This window comes from Eptesicus fuscus, chromosome 13 (assembly GCF_027574615.1).
Source record: "Eptesicus fuscus isolate TK198812 chromosome 13, DD_ASM_mEF_20220401, whole genome shotgun sequence".
Classification (NCBI taxonomy): Eukaryota; Metazoa; Chordata; class Mammalia; order Chiroptera; family Vespertilionidae; genus Eptesicus; species Eptesicus fuscus.
This window is the reverse complement of record NC_072485.1, coordinates 29,855,581-29,873,906: the sequence shown is the minus strand read 5'-3', so window position 1 is coordinate 29,873,906 and position 18,326 is coordinate 29,855,581. Positions and strand designations below refer to the sequence as shown.

At 42.3% G+C, this 18,326-nt stretch overlaps 1 protein-coding gene and 1 non-coding gene across 2 annotated transcripts in view; both read left to right on the top strand.

Moving 5' to 3' along the window:
* CCDC81 (coiled-coil domain containing 81) overlaps nucleotides 1-16,670 on the top strand; it is a 33,127-nt gene extending 16,457 nt beyond the window's left edge. The window contains exons 9-16 of the mRNA XM_054725101.1: nucleotides 1,769-1,862; nucleotides 2,250-2,396; nucleotides 3,467-3,571; nucleotides 7,022-7,194; nucleotides 7,823-7,901; nucleotides 8,128-8,348; nucleotides 14,808-14,933; nucleotides 16,449-16,670. Of these exons, the coding sequence (XP_054581076.1) occupies nucleotides 1,769-1,862; nucleotides 2,250-2,396; nucleotides 3,467-3,571; nucleotides 7,022-7,194; nucleotides 7,823-7,901; nucleotides 8,128-8,348; nucleotides 14,808-14,933; nucleotides 16,449-16,590 (1,087 nt within the window). The 3' untranslated portion in view covers nucleotides 16,591-16,670. The remainder of the gene's footprint in view (nucleotides 1-1,768; nucleotides 1,863-2,249; nucleotides 2,397-3,466; nucleotides 3,572-7,021; nucleotides 7,195-7,822; nucleotides 7,902-8,127; nucleotides 8,349-14,807; nucleotides 14,934-16,448) is intronic.
* Nucleotides 644-751, top strand: LOC114227121 (U6 spliceosomal RNA). The gene has a single exon (XR_003613200.2). It is a non-coding gene; the product is annotated as a U6 spliceosomal RNA (small nuclear RNA).
* Nucleotides 16,671-18,326: the final 1,656 nt, after the last annotated feature.

Here is an 18,326-nt window from a genome sequence, read left to right as displayed (position 1 = left end):
TCATATATAATATATACATATATTTATATTTGCAACATATACACATATTTTAAATAAAACTGAGATCGTCTGAACCTTTGTTATACTTAACAATAAGTGATGAGGATCCCTATGGCTGTAAATATTCCAAAACATGAACAAATGATTGCACATCATCTCATTGATTAAACCTTTTGTTTAACCAATCTCCGATTGGATAATTTAGACGAGTTTCAGTTTTTTAAGTGATGTTGTGATAAATATAATTACACATAATTTCTTGCACACACCTGAGGATAAAAACTTTAAAGTGAAATTTCAGAGAGAAGGAAGGAGACCATTTTTTATGCCTTTGTTGCTCTTACTAATTATCTTAAAAAAGATTGTACCCAATTGCCTTCCTAGTAGCAATAACATGAGGGACTGCTGTCTTCTCTACAGCCTTGCTAATACTGGACATTGTACCCTTAGTGGCTTCCCATTCTCACCCAGGGCAAAAGCCAAAGGCATTATTATGGCCTGTGAGGTCCTGCCTGATCTCTGACCTCCCTATAGCTGCACTGAACACAGGCATGCTCCCACTACAAGGACTTTGCACTCATTGGCTCTGCCTAGAATGCCTCTTCATCAGATATCTGCATTACTTTTTAAAAATATATTTTTAATGCTTACTTCAATGGCACATATACTAAAGTTAGAACAATACAGAGAAGATTAGCATGGCCCCTGCACAAGGATGACTATATATATATATATACATACACACACACATACACACACACACACACACACACACACACACACACATATTGATTTCAGAGAGGAAGGGAGAGGGAGAGATAGAAACATCAATGATGAGAGAGAATTACCAATCGGCTATTCCCCACCCCCATGCCCCTATGGGGGATTGAGCCCACAACCCAGACATGTGCCCCGACTGGGAATCGAACTGTGACCTCCCAGTTCATAGGTCGATGCTTAACCACTGAGACACATTTTTTCCTCATTTCTTTCAGATATTTACTCAATTGTCTCCTTGGTGAGAACTTCCCAGGCCATTCTAGTTATGGTTTAATACTCTATTCTTCCAGCACTATGTGGCCCATTGCACCATAAAAAATACTATATAGTAGCCCTGGCCAGGTAGTTCAATTGATTAGAGCGTCGTCCCAATATGCGAAGGTTGTGGGTGCAATCCTCAGTCTGGGCACATATAAGAATCAACCAATGAATGCATAAGTAAGTGGTACAGCAAATCGATGTTTCACTCTCTCCCTCCCTTCCTCTCTCTATCTAAATAAACATTAAAATACTATATAGTTCACTTATTTTTCTTGTTTATTGGCTATCTGCCTGTCCCCATTAGAAGGTTAATTCCACAGGGATCTTTGTGTGTGTGTGTGTGTGTGTGTGTGTGTGTGTGTGTGTGTGTGTGTGTGTTTTCTTCACTGCATCTTCCATGCAGAGAATAGTATACACAGTAAGCACTCAATACATTTTTTTTTAGAATGAATAACTTTTATCCTCATTTCACAGAATTGGTAACTGAGATTTTTATAAGACTACCCAGCTTGTCTAATGCCAGTCAGCTTGTAAGCTAAAAATCTGGTCAAGTCCAAGTTTATCTGACACAAAGCATAGGCTCTTAACCTCTATAGATACAGATGCTTTGAAGAAAACCACTGAGATATTTACTCTGTCTTTTATATTTACACTTGCCTCTAAAATGATCATTGCTCTCAATGTCGCACTGTGTTAAACATGAATTAATGTTGTGTTGTTTTTATAGCTTATCATCTCCAAGGTGCCGGAAAAGTGACAATGAAATGAAACCTAAAATTCCTCCAGCCAGTGCTTGCCACAATCATAATAAGGCAGGACAGGTACAGAGTTTCAAACAAAACTCAATCAGAACCTTCTTCTGACTTCTGTTCTCAGTGAGAGTTCCGGGAATCACTCTTTAACATGTGGATATGGCTCCAGTACTCAGGACTCTAAATTGGACTGTCATCAATCTATCTACTAGTCAATCGACTAGTTCGAAATAGGGGTGGGAAACCTCTTACTAATTTTCAGTTGCTATCAAATGAGAGTTGAGTAAAATCCTCTTGAATATTTGTGGGGTCCACTCTGAAAATCTCATTTTGCTAATTACCATTAACATATCCTTTTATAATGTCTGCTTTTTGATACACCCCACCTTTGGAGAGCTTGTGAAGGCAAAAAAGTAAAAGGTAAAACTTAATTTGTCCTAAAACTTGGTATTGCAGGAGTTGTGTTACGTATGTTTGCAACGAGCACAACAAAATTCCCCATTGTACTACAGTGAGGAGAGGAGGAGGAGAGAGATAGAAGAGGAGCGACTCATACAGCAGTATCAAATATTGAAAGATCAAGATACTTTCTTCAAGAACCAGGTAATTCAATGCTTTGACGAAAGAGTGTTTAACATGAGACAGTAGACCATGATTATAAAAAGGCATTTATTTATTTAAATATATTTTTATTGATTTCAGAGAAGAAGGAAGAGGGAAGAGAGAGAGAGAAACACCCACGATGAGAGAGAATCATGGATCGGCTGCCTCCTGCAAGTGCCCCACTGGGGATCAAGCCCACAACCCGGGCATGTGCCCTTGACCAGAATCGAACCTGGGACCTTTCAGTTTGCAGGCTGATGCTCTGTCCACTGAGCCAAACCGGCTAGGGCTATAAAAAGGCATTTAAAATGTCCTATTGCATGTCTATAATGTAATACATTTAATCATTTACGTACTGCAGGACTGCAACTTAGGTTTGTGTCCAAGTTTTCACTAATAATAACACTGGGATGAATATTCAAGCAGCTGATTTCTTCTCCTTCCCCCATAAGGACTGAGTTTTAAAGGTGGAATTCTTGGATTTATATGACTTTATTGTTCATTTATGGTAAAATATAATCCTGGTCAATGCTTCCTTCTTCAAATTCATGGCCTATGTCAAGAAGCAAAGACATAATGGCACCTTTGCAGGTGCACTGTCAATAACTGGTCTGTGGTCACCAATAATTGACCCTTTCCTGCATTTGTGATATCAGGTAAGGAACCTTCCATTCCTTCGTATGCACCCTGTAGAGGTGTTGCCTGAAGCCCAAGAACAGGGAATAAAACCTTTCCCTCCAAAAGGCAGGTTTCTACCTTGGTTGGATTATTATTATTTTTAAAAAATATATTTTTATTGAATTTAGAGAGGATGGGAGAGGGAGAGAGAGATAGAAATATCAATGATGAGAAAGAATCATTGATTGCTGCCTCCTGTACACCCCACATTGGGGATCGAACCTGCAACCTGGGCATGTGCCCCTGACTAGGAATCAAATGGTGACCTTCTGGTTCATAGGTCGATGTTCAACCACTGAGCCATACCGGCCGGGCTTGGATGGATTATTTTAATATAGTTGAACTAATTTTTTAAAGGGTATATTTCAATATGTTTTTTCCCTCCCCTAAAGATGAGAAGTCTGGCTAATAGAGAACAGAATCAAAAAAATGCTGCCTATAATCTTGGAGTTGCTGAAGCCGTGCGAATCCACAAGAACGAGAAACCTGGATTTTATGTAAGCGTCTTTTTAGAATTTCTATTGTGAATTCTTGCCCCCTCTGTGAATTTTAGGCTCTGTTAACAAAGAATGTCCGGCCTATAGAAAAGTTTCATAAGAGTTTATTTCAGTCAAAAATTTGAGGATATGCCCAGGAGCAAAATCTGAAAGGATTGAGAAAATGCTCAGGAGAATGGCAATTTTGTAGCTTATTTTATACTTTAGAATCAAAGGAGAGAACCTAAAGAAAGTTACATGAAATCCATTGGTAGTAAATTAAGGGGACAGGAAAAAGCAAAGTGGCGAAATTTCTGGGATTAGATAAAGAAAGCAAAATAGAAAAACACATAGTTTTTACACTTGTGGGTAAAGGATAGTTAATAATTAACACAGCACATCGAGATGGTATGTGGGGAACAAGATAACAATGTGGGGTTTGATGGTCTTGTGCAGGTGGTTGTGCCTTTGAGGAATAGGAAAAGGAAATTACTCTGACATTTCCTAGATGTGTAAGAACAATAGACAGAGTTCATAAGGTAAAGGTTGACCTTGGCTAAGGAAGCTATAGGCCTGGGGTATGACCACCTGCTAGATGACCTGCCCAGGTTGAAATTTATAATCAGACCATCCTGTGTGGTCACTGAGTCTGTAAGACCTGCCAGGTGGCTCCCCTGAGCATGTCAGGTTTAGTTTATGGCCCCCTTTTCTTTCACACTGTATTGCAGGTTGTGCTGTGTTTTTTTTTAATTACTTTATTGATTAAGGTATCACATATTTGTCATCAACCCCCTCACATTCCCTTCCCAAACCCCCCCACACGCATGCCCCCCTTCTCCTGTTGTCCATGATCACTGGTTAGGCTCATATGCAAGCACACAAGTCCTTTGGTTGATCTATCTCCCTTGTCCCCACCCTCCCCTACCTTCCCTCTGAGGTCTGACAGTCTGATCAATGCTGTTCTTGTTCTTCAGTCTATGTTGTGCTGGTTTTTAACTGGCAGATGTGAAAAGTGGGTTGTGCCTCCACAGCGTTCACATTCAGCATACAGTTCTTATTCGTCACTACAGAGCTTATTAATGATAGAAATTCTCAACCAGGAGCTGGGGTGGGTCATAGGGGACAGTCTACTAAAGTCCTGCCCCAGGAATAGCTGATTGAAAGGGAGAACCAGCGTTACCGGAGTGTTTGCTAGAAATGCAGAATTAGGGCCCCACCCTAGACCTCCAGAATGGGAATCGACATTTGATTAAGATTCTTAGGTGATCTGTGGGTGCATTAAAGTTTGAGAAGCCCAGCTTCAGATGGAGGTGAGCCACCTGCTTTGTCACTGATTTCAATATTTTCAATCATTATAGGTCTACCTTTACTTCTGCCTGAATCTTTCTCCTTTCACCCACTATCTAAGTGGTAGGCTGACACTCTGGGCATCAATCTAATAAAATAGATTGATTTTATTTTTTTGTCAAACATTTATTAATGCATTTCTGTGTGCTTGCCACTGTGCTGGTGGCTAAGAATACAAAGATGAATAAGACAAGGTTCCCTTTGAAAGAGGTCTGAAGAAGATAGTGGGAGAGACAGATTTAAAGAGACAAGAGTGTGGTATACCAAATGCTATGATAAGTCTTAGAATATGGCACTATGTGAGCAAAGAGGAGAGTCACTTAACCTAGACCAGAGATCTGGGAAGACCTCCTGGCCCATAGGAGTTAGGAAAAAACCTGAATGGAAGAAGAACCTTCCAGGCAGGGATGGCAGGGAGGGAAGGAGGTAGAGCACAGTGCTTTTGAGATTTAGGTATGATCTTTCTGTCCTCTTAGATATAAGTTGCGCACTATATGTATTACGCCCACTTAGTATCTCCTATTTGATGCATCTGTAGACATCTTAAACTTAAAAAGACCCAAACAAAAAAAATTTTTTTTAAATATATTTATTTATTGATTTCAGAGAGGAAGGGAGAGGGAGAGAGAGATAGAAACATCAATGATGACAGAGAATCACTGATCGGCTGCCTTCTGCACGCCCCCCACTGGGCATTGAGCCCGCAACCCGGGCATGTGCCCTTGGCCGGAATCGAACCCGGGACCCTTCAGTCCGCAGGCCGACGCTCTATCCACTGAGCCAAACCAGCTAGGGCCCAAACAAAATTTTTGATTCCCTTTCTCAACTGGTTCTCTCAGCTTTCCCATTTTAGTAAGTGGCATCAGCAGGCAGACAGTTGCACACCCAGATTCCTGATTCCTCCTCCTCTGTCTCCCACACCCAACCATCTGCAAGTCCAGTTGCCTTTACCTCCAACATGGATCTAGCATCTCTTCATCTTCAATGTTACCACCCTAGTCCAAGCCACATTATAAGGCCGAACTTCTGCAACACCCTCCCTAATTAGGCCTGCCTTTCTACAATCTATTGTCCACACAGCAGCCTCTCAGAATGATTAACCAAAACATATCTAATGGCTTCCCATTGAATTAAAATAAAATTTAAACTTACCTTGACTTGTCAGGTCCTACCCTGTTCTTTGAGCTCATCTACTTCTACTTTCCCTTGCTCACTCTGCCTCTGCCACATGCACTTTTTTCTGCTTATTAAACACTAGAGGCCCGGTGCATGAAATTCATGCACAGGTAGAGTCCCTAGGCCTGGCCTGCGATCAGGGCCGATTGAGGCCTTCTGGCTGCCAGCCAGGGCCTTCCTTCATTCCACGCCGCCCCCCAGTGGTCAGCACTCATCATAGCAAGCAATCCAACTCCCGGTCTCCCGGATGAACCCCCGAGGGGACACTTTGCATATTAGCTTTTTATATAGATAGATGCCTAGCTTGTTTTCATCTAGTGTCTTTGCATTCACTGTTCCTACTGTATGGGACATGGGTCTCCTCATCTCCACTAATAACCAACCAATTTAATCCTATTCCCACCCGCCTACTTGCTATGATAAGGGCTTCCTAGCACGTACCACAACCTTAAATGATCTGTATATTATCTACTGATTCTCTGTCTGTCTCCTGCTCCAGGGTGCGGGCTCAATGAGAGCATGGCGGTTTGTGGGTCTCAGTTCTGGTCACTGTTGAATCCCATCAGTGTTTAGAACAGCCAGGCCCAGAGCAAGTGTGCAGTTCTCCCGATTCCCACCTCTTCACTGTCCTTGCTCATGCTTTTGCATTCTCACAATTCCTTCTTATTTCCTTCTCTGTCTTGTATGCACTAGCTCTGGACCCACTCCAGAAAGTCCTTTTTCATCTCAGACACTGGGCTTTGGTCTGTGCTGCTAGATTTATCCTTGAGTATATTCTTATTACTCTGTGCGTTACCTCAATACTAGCTGGTCAGTGTGTTGAGGATTTAGAAATATTATAAATTAATAACTACTTCCTGATTTATTTTAGTTTTCTGAATTATTACCTTTATTCTTTATTGCTCTTTGGTATTCTAGAATAAATAAACTGCTTCTCTTTCATTCTAGAAATCCTTCCTATTTGATAAACGGCCATTCAGTCCTGAGAGCAAGGCTTTAAAGCAAGAGGAACATATCCAAGGTCTCCTGAAACAAATGAATACCAGACGGGAAAAGGAAATAAAGCAAAGAGAAAACAAAGAGTTGATGGAACGCCTAGAACAACTGCAACTCACAGAGGAGTGAGTCTAGCTAGACACGCTCAGGAAAATGGAGCCCGAATTTAAAAAAAATATATTTTTATTGATTTCAGAGAGGAAGGGAGAGGGAGAGAGAGATAGAAACATCAAGGATGAGAATCCTAGATCGGTTGCCTCCTGCACACCCACTACTGGGGGTTGAGCCTGAAACCCAGGCTTGTGCCCTGACCGGGAATCAAACTAACCTCCTGGTTCAACCACTGAGCTGTGTAGGCCGGGCAAGATCGCTTTTCTTAAAAAGGAATCTTATGATGAATCATTTTATAGACGATAGAGACACTTTTTGCTTTCCTAGCTAGATTTTTTTAAAGCACGGGACCAGGAGGAGCGCCTGCCCCCGTAGGAGTGCATTTGTATAATATGGTTGGGCACCTGCTTGTTATCCCTGTCCTGTCTGTCCAAGACATTGTCCACTAGGCTGTGGATTTGAATGACTGTTTTCTTTCTTAAAATGAAAGCTCCTGAAAGGAACTCTCACTTTTTATTCACCAGGGTCTTGTTCCTAATAGTTATTAGACATGTTTTGATGATGCTAATCTGTATTACTAAATACTCAGTAACAAACTTTGCCCCCGCCTTCCCTTATTCTTCCCTTATTCTTAACTGCCAGACTTGCTGCCCAACGAGCCAAATATATACAAGATAAGATGGAAGAAAGGGAGTGTTACAAGAGGGCTTTAGATGCACAGGTAGGGGAACAGTTATTCATTTAAGGATTGTACAGTGCTTCTGTAGCATTCTAAAATATGTATAAATACTGTGATGTTATGAATCCCCTTATGTGTTATCCATTTGGTGGTTTTGAGGCCCCCATTCCTTCCTGTAGGTATTGGTGTGTTACTGTGCTGCATCCTCATGCATAAAGTTTATTTCCTGGTGTAACTGTAATCTGCATTATGTGTGTCCCTGTTTCAGATAAAGAACAGATTCCCGTATCTGCCTATATATGAGCCGGACTCTTGTGAGCCCATCTTTGGCAGGAATGAGGCTGAGCTGATGGCAGAAACCCGAAAGCGAGAACAGAATTGCATGAGACACCAGCAGGAGGCAGCTGCTAGCCGCAAGAGGAAAGCCATCCTGAACTATCTGGTGGACCAAAAGCGGGATTTGCTGATGCTGCAGAAGACACAGCAACAGTAGGAGACCCCAGATCATTCTTCGTCTTCCTCCTCTCTACCTCCTCTCCTCTATCTTCCCTTCTCTCTCTTTCTCATTCTCATACAACCGCAGAGAAGCAATAAGAACAGTGATCACACTGAGGAGATACTATGTGCAAAATATTGTCCTAAGCTTATTGCATGCTTCATCTCACTTCATCCTCACAATTCACCCTATGGAGAAAAGTTATCAAATTTTAAAAAACACTCTAAACTCTCTTGATCCCATTTTTCTCTCCAGTTACCTCTTCATATTTTTCTTTCCCTTGCCAGTACAACTTCTTGAAAGACTTGTCCACATCAGCACTGCCATTGGAAATACAATGGGAGCCACAAATGTGCTGTTGTGCTCAAATAGACTCAGGCATGAAACTCAGGCCCTTTCTCAACCTCTGAAAATCCCCTTCTTTCAAAGAACTGTGCATGTGGTAGCTGTACTGATGGTTGCTGGGGAGTGGGTGGTGGAGGTGACAGGGTGGGCAGAAGAGGACTTCATGCCATAGCAATGCAAGTACCTTTAAATTCAAACACCAGACCCCTAGTTCTTTAAAAGCCCCGACGAGGCAACCCGCCAGTGGGGAATTTTATAAAATCATCGAAGTGCTCAGGAGTTCCAAAAGGATTTTTATTTTATTAACATTTTATAAATCGTCAGTGGGATGGTGCGAAGAAGTGCTAATGTTCTACAGCAGGGAGGTGCGCACATGAAAATATGAGTAGAACAAGCAGGTTGAAGAAGGAGTATATTGTGATGAGGGTGGGGTTGCGTTGTTAGGAGAGAGAGGTAGGAGTAGTTAAATACTTATCTATAATATGGATTACTATAATTTAACTTCTGTACCATTAATGATCACTCACTTTGTTTCCACATATTTTGCTGTAACAATTTTGCATTAAACATTTTTTTTTTAATCCTCACATGAGGATATTTTTTCCATTGATTTTTAGAGAGAGTGGAAGGGAGGGAGGAGGGAGAGAAGAGAGAGAAATATCAATGTGAGAGAGACACATCAATTGGTTGCCTCCCACATGGTTCCCAACCGGGCTGGGGATTGAACCTGCAACTGAGGTACGTGCCCTTGACTAGGAATTGAACCCGAGACCCTTTAGTCCGCAGGCCAATGCTCTAAGCACGAAGCACCCGGCCAGGGATTCATTAAACATTTTAAATATATACTGGTTTTACATGTAATTTATACTTTTAAAAAATTTCTATTTGATAAATTCCTAAAGCTGAGGTTGCTAGATCAAGCAAATGGAGCATTTTAAATATTATCAGTGCTGACAGTTTGTTTTCTATAAAGGTACCCTGGTTCGCTTCCACCAGCAGTCTGCTGCCTCCCCTCTAACCCTACTCCATTCTCTTACTTTCTAGGCATTTAAATTAAACCGACTTTTGCCGAAACCGGTTTGGCTCAGTGGATAGAGGTCTGCGGACTGAAAGGTCCCAGGTTCGATTCCGGTCAAGGGCATGTACATTGGTTGCGGGCACATCCCCAGTAAGGGGTGTGCAGGAGGCAGCTGGTCGATGTTTCTCTCTCATCGATGTTTCTAGCTCTCTATCCCTCTCCCTTCCCTCTGTAAAAAAATCAATAAATTAAACCGACTTTTTAATCTCTATTTTCAAGGATAATATAAAAATGGCCAAAAAACATATGAAAAGATGCTCATCATCATTAGTTATTAGGGAAATGCAAATGAAAACCACAATGAGATAGCTGCTCATTAACAAATGGTGTCCATATTCTGTGAAATGTGTGGAGCTTTATTCAATCACCAGCTGTCATCATTTGCTCTGTTTGAAATAGAGGTCATTTCGCATTTAATTACATTTTGCCTTTTCAAGATAAGAGATAGTTCATGATTTATTGAATATTTACTTATGTGAAACTGAGATACAGTGATTCTCCACTCCAGTGAGTAAAGATGGTAAGGTAGGAAGGTGAGATTTTTTTTTTTTTAATGAATCTTTATTGTTCAGATTACAATTGTTTCTCCTTTTTCCCCACATATCTCCCCACCACCCAGTTCCCACCCCCCCCTCTGCCCTTCCCTCCCCCCCCCCCCCCCGCTGTCCTTATCCATAGGTGTATGATTTTTGTCCAGTCTCTTCCCATACTCCCCACACAGACACCCCTTTCCCCCTGAGAATTATCAATCCACTCCCATTCTATGCCTCTGATTCTATTAACTTCACCAGTTTATTCTGTTCCTCAGATTTTTAACTCACTTGACTTTTAGATTCACTTGTTGATAGATATGTATTTGTTGTTCATAATTTTTATCTTTCTTCTTCTTTTTCCTCTTTTTAAAGAATACCTTTCAGCATTTCATATAATGCTGGTTTGGTGGTGATGAACTCCTTTAGCTTTTTCTTATCTGTGAAGCTCTTTATCTGCCCTTCAATTCTGAATGATAACTTTGCTGGGTAGAGTAGTCTTGGTTGTAGGTTCCTGCTATTCATCACTTTGAATATTTCTTGCCACTCCCATCTGGCCTGCATGGTTTCTGTTGAGAAATTAGCTGATAATCGTATGGGAGCTCCCTTGTAGGTAACTAACTGTTTTTCTCTTGCTGCTTGTAAGATTCTCTCTTTGTCTTTTGCTCTTGGCATTTTAATTATGATGTGTCTTCGTGTGGTCCTCTTTGGATTCCTTTTGTTTGGGGTTCTGTGCGCTTCCTGGACTTGTAAGTCTATTTCTTTCATCAGGTGGGGGAAGTTTTCGTTCATTATTTCTTCAAATAGGTTTTCAGCATCTTGCTCTCTCTCTTCTTCTGGTACCCCCATAATTCTGATGTTGGTTCGCTTGAAGTTGTCCCAGAGGCTTCTTACACTATCTTCAACTTTCTGAATTCTCTTCTCTTCATGCTTCTCTGGAGGAGTGTCCTTTGCCTCTTTGTATTCCAAATATTTGACTTGATTCTTGCGTTCCTCTAGTCTGCTTTTGGGTCTCTGTATAATATTTTTTTTTATCTCAGTCAGTGTATATTTAATTTCTAGTTGGTCCTTTTTCATATCCTCAAAGGTCTTATTGAATTTATCGGCCTTTTCCATGAAATTCTTGAAAAACCTTATAACCATGGTTTTGAACTCTATGTCCAGTCGCTTGTTCTCCTCCATTTCTTTGGTTTGTGATCTGTTTCCTTGCCTTCTCATATTCTCTGCTTCCCTAAGTTGGTAGGGTAGTTTTGTGTACTAGGTGTCCTATTGGTTCAATGGGTCAGCCTCCCAGTTACTTGAGGTGGACACTCTTGATGTACCCTTGTGTACTGTGTGTCCCCCAGCAGGAGCTACAGCAAGGGCTAGTTTTCTCCTCCTTTGCTTGGGCGGTTTTGGATCAGTCTGACTGGAGCTGCAGTTGGTTAAGCTGCCACAGAACAGGCCATTTATATGCAAAAGCCGCTGTGTGGAGCCTGGGCGGGTTTGTAGAATGTGCGGGGCGGGGCCTCAGGGCGGGGCCTCAGGGCTGGGCGGGGTCTCAGGGCGTCACTAGGCTGGGGCGTGGCCAACGGCGATGGCTGGCGTCAGCCGTCTCTGCCTTTCCCGTTTCCAAGTCCCTGCGCCCCGCGCTCCAGCGCAGTAAACAATGATTGCTGGGCGCACCTCCGCAAAAAAGTCACTCTCACTTTCCGACCCGATGGCCGAGAGTCCAGCTTCTCCCCGTAGGTGTCTGGGTACCCCGAGTGTCCCCAGAAACTCGATTTCAGAGTGATCGGGAGCTTGTCTCCCTGCGGGTTGAAGAAAAGCCGCGCACCCAGCCGCCCGCTGCCGGCCGATTCGCGTGCCTCCGTACCTCAGCTTTTCAGCGATTGTACTCCTTTCTCTTCTTAGTTGTAAATCTTCCACTCAGCCAGCTTTCCCGTGGTTCTGGGTGGTAGGCGTTTTGTCTTTTAGTTGTATTTTTGAAATTGTTGTGTGAGGCAGCAGATTAGTTGTTTAACTATGCCGCCATCTTGGTTCCTTTCCGGAAGGTGAGATTTTAAATGTATTTTTAAAAAAATATATTTTTGTTGACTTCAGAGAGGAAGAGAGAAATAGAAATATCAATGATGAGAATCATTGATCGGCTGCCTCCTGCATGCCCCCTACTGGGGACTGAGCTTGCAACCCAGGCATGTGCCCTGACCAGGAATTGAACCAGTAATCTCTTGCTTCATGGGTTGACACGCCATCCACTGAGCCAAACCAGCCAGGGCTGAACACAGGGTCTTGAAGAGATATTTGCACACTCATGTCAGCATTATTCGCAATAGCTGAGCAATGGAAGCAGCCCAAGTGTTCAACCACAGATGAATATATAAACAAAATGTGGTATATACATACAATGGAATATTATTCAGCTTTAGAAAGGAAGGAAATTCTGACACATGCTACACTATCGTAAACCTTGAGGACATTATTCCAAGTGAAATAAGTCAGTCACAAAAAGACAAATACTATATGATTTCAGTTATACAGTGTACAGTATTCAGAGAAGTCAGATTCATGGAACAAAGTAGAATGGTGGTTTCGAGGGGCCAAAGGGAGGGAGAAATGGGGAGTGGTTTAATGAGTTTAGAGTTTCATCTTTACAAGGTGAAAAGAGATCTGGATATTGATTAAACAATGATGTTAATATACTGAAATGGCCAAGATGCTCAATTTTATGTTATGTGTTTTTTACTACAATGAAAAAAAAAACTATAAAAAGAAAAAAGGTTAATAAATTATGTATAATAGGTACCATTCAGTCATTGAGCTCCCATTATGTGATAGGCATTGATGGGTATTATTTCATTTAATCTTCATAATGACTGCTATGCTTGTTAGAGGAAAATGCTCTTAGAAGTGAACGAGCACAGCGCATTATTGCTTTTTATTGGTGGGTCCTGACATCTAGTGGTGGTTGCTACCTGTAACAAAGCCCTTCAGAGCAGGCTAAATCAACGGTCACATAGAGTGAAGTTCCTTCTAGACTTCATTGAGAGCTGATGGTAAGAGTTTCAGCTGGGCAAGAAATAGGCACATATAAATAATTTGAACCAGGTCTAAGGTGATTCACAACAAGCAATGACTATGCATTTGGAGACTAATCATAGAAGCACTTAACATTGGGAATATTGGAACATTGTTCTTGAGGAGACATTATACAGCAGTCACTTCTTTGAAAATATGACCTTCATCAAACACTCCTTTTTTTTTTTTGGTTTACCTTCTTTACAATGTTAGATATTTTCTCGATCTCATTTTCTTTTGCCTAGTCACTTCTGTCTCTTTTCTCCTTTGTACACCTGGCTACTTTGTCTTGAAAAATGCCTGCAGCAACTGGGAGGCTGATTACTGACAGCTGAGAGGCTGGAATAGAGGGAAAGAAGCATAAAGTATTGGAAATCCATTTGAGATGATTCTTCAGAGCAGTTAAATTAGCCTCAAATTGGGGGGAGGGATGAGAAGAGATAAACCAAAGAACTTATATACTTACTAGTGACCCGGTGCATGGATTCATGCACATTAAAAGGAAATTAATTAGAAGGTGGCTGGTGGGGCGGGACTGGGCAAGATGGGCCAGACACGCCCTGGAGCCAACCTCCCATGGTCCCTCCCCATCGTTTGTGGAACGAGCGGGGTCCCTCCGGCAGGTGGGGTCCCTCGGCCTGGCCTGCAGGGATAGGGCCAAAACTGGCTCTCCAGCATCCCCCGAGGGGTCCTGGAGTGTGAGAGGGCACTGTGCAAAGTTGCTGTCGTACAGGGTGTGGAATGCAAACACAAGTGTGCAGTAAACCAGATTTGGGGCCAACAGTGCCCCAGCAACAACATAACCTACGGCCGAAGGTAGAATCGCATGGCCCCACGAGGAATCGGGCTCCCTCCTCTTTGGTTCTGGGGTGTGTCACCCAAGAACCACTGCAGCTCAGCAGCTCCTGCATTGAGCATCTGCCCCCTGGTGGTCAGTGCACATCACAGCGACCGGTTGGACGGTTGGACACTTAGCATATTGGCCTCTTAAATATATAGATATGCATAGCCCATGGACTTGGGCAGTAGGGTAGTGAAGACCTGGAGGAGTGGGTAGGGGCTGGGAGGTGGGGGAGTAAAGGTGAGGGAGGGGGGAATGGGAGATATCTGTAACACTACCAATACTAAGAATGTATTTTAAAAATTAGCCTCAAAGGAAATTAATAGCTTTCAAGTCTGAATTTGCTAATTGGAAAAAGGTTTCAATCCTGCTAACTTAAACAGGATTGAAGATGAAAGGTCCTAAACCCATACATTATTTGAGAGCTAGGGGTTTCACTGTGGTATTTTTGTACAGTGTTCATATCTTTTGGTACATTTCAAAGAAACAAAACCAGAAGGTTTTTGTTTTAATTTACCATAAAAGGAATGGGGCTCATGAGGTTGGTGTATATGCCCTTCCCAGTATTGCGAATAGAATCAGACTATTCTGTTCTCCCCAGGCTCTTGGCAGACAGAGATGCTGAGCTGGAGAGAGCGAACAAAATGAACCAAAGCTTACAGGAGGACTGGAAGCGGAGTGCTGAGATGAAGAGGCAGCGGGACTGGGAGGAGAAGGCTTTTGAGCGGTAATACCTGATTGGAACCAGAAGTTCTGGGTTTGCAAAGAAAATCCCTTCTGCTCCTCGTTTACTTTCCTCTAATTGTGGGACGGCCAATGGATTTCAAGAGCCAACTCCAGTTGATCAGTAGTGGCTGCCTAGCGAACTTTACGGGGAAAAGAATTCTAGGTTCAGTGAGAAAAATGGCTTCCATGTATTAGAAATGTTTGCTATGAATATGGGATTGGAGAATATTGTGCTATGTGTTATGTAGTTGCCATCTCTGCCCTAATCTTTGCCTCTGTATAAGGTGGCTCTACTTTTTTTGTGGAGGGTGGGAAGGCATAGGGGGAGGAAGGTGGGAATTGTCTTTGGAAAGAACTAGTTGGAAATAGGGAGACTGAGTTTCCATCTGAACACATCCAAGGCTTACAGAATGGTCATCGGAGAGCAGAGTCAAGGGGTTGTGGGCAAGATTGGCAACTGGAAAAATGAGAAACCCATTATGGAACCAACCAAAAACATCTTGAAATGTATCATTGTATCCCTGTTCCTCTCTGCAGCTATCTTTTTACATTCTAGAGTTAGGGAATCAATCATGGCTTTGAAAATTAGCACGCACTTTGCAGAGGCAGCTAAAATGTTCTTATTTGTAACATGGGGAAGTAAATACCTCCCTGCCTTTGCTAACACACGAGTTTTGGGGTTCAAATAAGGAGGTAGAAAGGTACTACTTTTAAAAATTAAAACACTTAAAAAAATTAAAACACTTTACAAATGTAAGGTATGATTTCATACAATGTTAAAAACGTGAAAGAACAGGCCAAGCCTATACAATCAAATGCTATGAAAACCTGAACATACCCAAATAATATTTTAAATTGCCAATTAGCAACTAATTGTTATCATGGGTAAAATTTGTCACAATAGATCTTGATCTGTAACTCTTCCTTTTCATTTTAGATTTTCTTTTAAGGCATTCTTTTTGGCCTTTCTTTGTAATGTGCAAAACCCATATTTTGTGACAATGAAAGTATGAGGGATGACATGGAAAATAGGGGAAGTGGGTTGTTTGATTGCTTGGAAGAGGAAGGAAAAGGGGAGTTGGAGATTTCGAGCCATTTTCTCAGTGTTGGGGGAAAGCAGGTAAAGGCAGTGAAATTAAGCACAGGGGGATTTTGGAAGCATGCTTGGCCAACATGGTGACCAAGGATAGAGGAGACACAGAAATGACCTTGAGAAGCAGGGTAACACAGCTGCTCCAAGGACATGGCAGAGCAGACCTGTGTCCCAAAGACCTAGGCCAGGTGTGGGCAGGGACTCCAGCAGGCAGCAGGCAGGAAGAAGAAACTGGTTGGTTTTAAAGAAAAAACAAAGCAAAAGCAGGTGGGAGATGACGGGTGGGTGGTACGCTCCTAGAGGGCAGGGACCAGGGGTTACTTTCCATTTGTATCCCTTTCCCTGCCCTGGCTTCCTAGCGAGGCCCTCAGCAAGGACCCTGGGGACGCCTGCTCATGGCTGCCTTTCCTCACCTCTCCTCAGGGCCTCGGACAAGCTCTTCATCCTGGACCAGTGTAACAAGTACCAGCGCTGCAAACAGTGCCAGCGCAGCACCTCCAACGGGGGCCACAGCCACCAGTGGCCGCTGAACAAGCTCCTGCAGGGCTCCGGGCTGTTTGTGTGAAACTCAGAGTTTGGACCCGCACTTCCTGGTCCAAGTTCTTATTTTTTTTAACGTCTGAAAAATTGTATTGTGCGGTTTCAGTGCTTTCAGGAGTAGCTTGCTTTTTAACCGCTTACCGAATTCATGAAGACAGGGTCTCCCCTCCTGTCTTCCTCCTGACCCCATAGAACCCTGCTGCCATTGGATGGGGGATGGCACCCAGCGTTATTCTGGCTGTGGGGGTTCCGCTGACTCAGCCCGCCACTCCCTCTGTGACTTTGTGTAAAACACGGTATCTTTCCTTCATATGTAATAAATAATTCAGTCATAATAAATATTTTCTACATGCCTGACTGTGTCTAGCAATTCATATTGGTAAATTAAAAATATTGTCTTTATGGATTTTTAGAGAGAGAGAGAGAGAGAGAGAGAGAGAGAGAGAAGCACCAATCAGCTCAGCCCGACGGGGAACTGAACTGGCAACCTTTTGGTGCACAGGACAATGGTCAATCAACAGAGCCACACCAGCCAGAGCTTAGTAAACATTTTTTAAAGGTTGAGATGCTTTTTAGCTAAAACAATTTTAATTCTAAAATTTCTGAAAATCTTATAGTTGTTTGCCATATCTGTTAGAAACTGTTTATTAACTATTATTTTTATTTGAAGTGTGATATTTTTCCTTGTCTTCCTAACCAAAAAAGTGGGTTTCTACCAATGAATTGATCAGACATTTTACATGCTTTTTGAACTGTGTTAAGGTAATATTTGGGTACTTGATACTTTATTTTATTATATAACTAGAGGCCCAGTGCACAAATTCATGCACCAGTGGGGTCCCTCAGCCTGCCCTGTGGGATCGGGCCGAAACCGGCCCTCCAACATCTCCTGAGGGGTCCCGGATTGTGAGAGGGTGCAGGCCAGGCTGAGGGACCCCACCTGTGTACGATTGGGGCTGGGGAGAGACGTGGGAAGTTGGCCAGCCAGGGCAGGGTTGCAGGAGGGAGGGCTCCAGGGCGTGTCTGGCCTGTCTCACTCAGTCCCGGTCGGCTGGACCCCAGCAGCAAGCTAACCTACCTGTCGGAGCGTCTGCCCCCTGATGGTCAGTGCATGTCATAGTGAGTGGTTGAGCATCCTTAGCATATCATTAGCATATTATGCTTTGATTGGTTGAATGGCCAACAGGCCAAACAAACACTTAGTATATTAGATTTTTTATATAGCATTGCTAAAATGGTGATATGTTTAATGTTAGTTTAAACATATATTCATTCTGTCTGAAAACACAGTTCTGAAGGAGAAATAATTTGTCATTGTTCACCATTCACCAGCTGGTATAAGATCTTAATCATTGAAATAAATAATGAAATTCAGGAGAGAGACTTGATTTAAGTAAGATGGTATAGCTGTGTCAATTAGTAAAAGTAGAAACAAAGGCATTACTAAAGATAAGGAAAATCATTATTTAAGGTTTCAATTCACCAGGAAGTTATAACAATTCTAACCTTTATGCATCAAACAACATTGGTCCAAAATATATAAGGCAAATATGGACAGAAATACAAGGAAAATTGATAAGTTTACCACAGTTATGGGAAATTTTACTGTCCTTTCAGAAATCTGTAAGAATAAAGATTTGAACAAAACAATTAAGCTTGATCCCATGAACACATAAGGGGTATTGCATCCAACAGCGAAGAGCCATATTTTTTTCAAAGTACATGAAATATTTTATTGAATTTGACTATAATAGACAACCA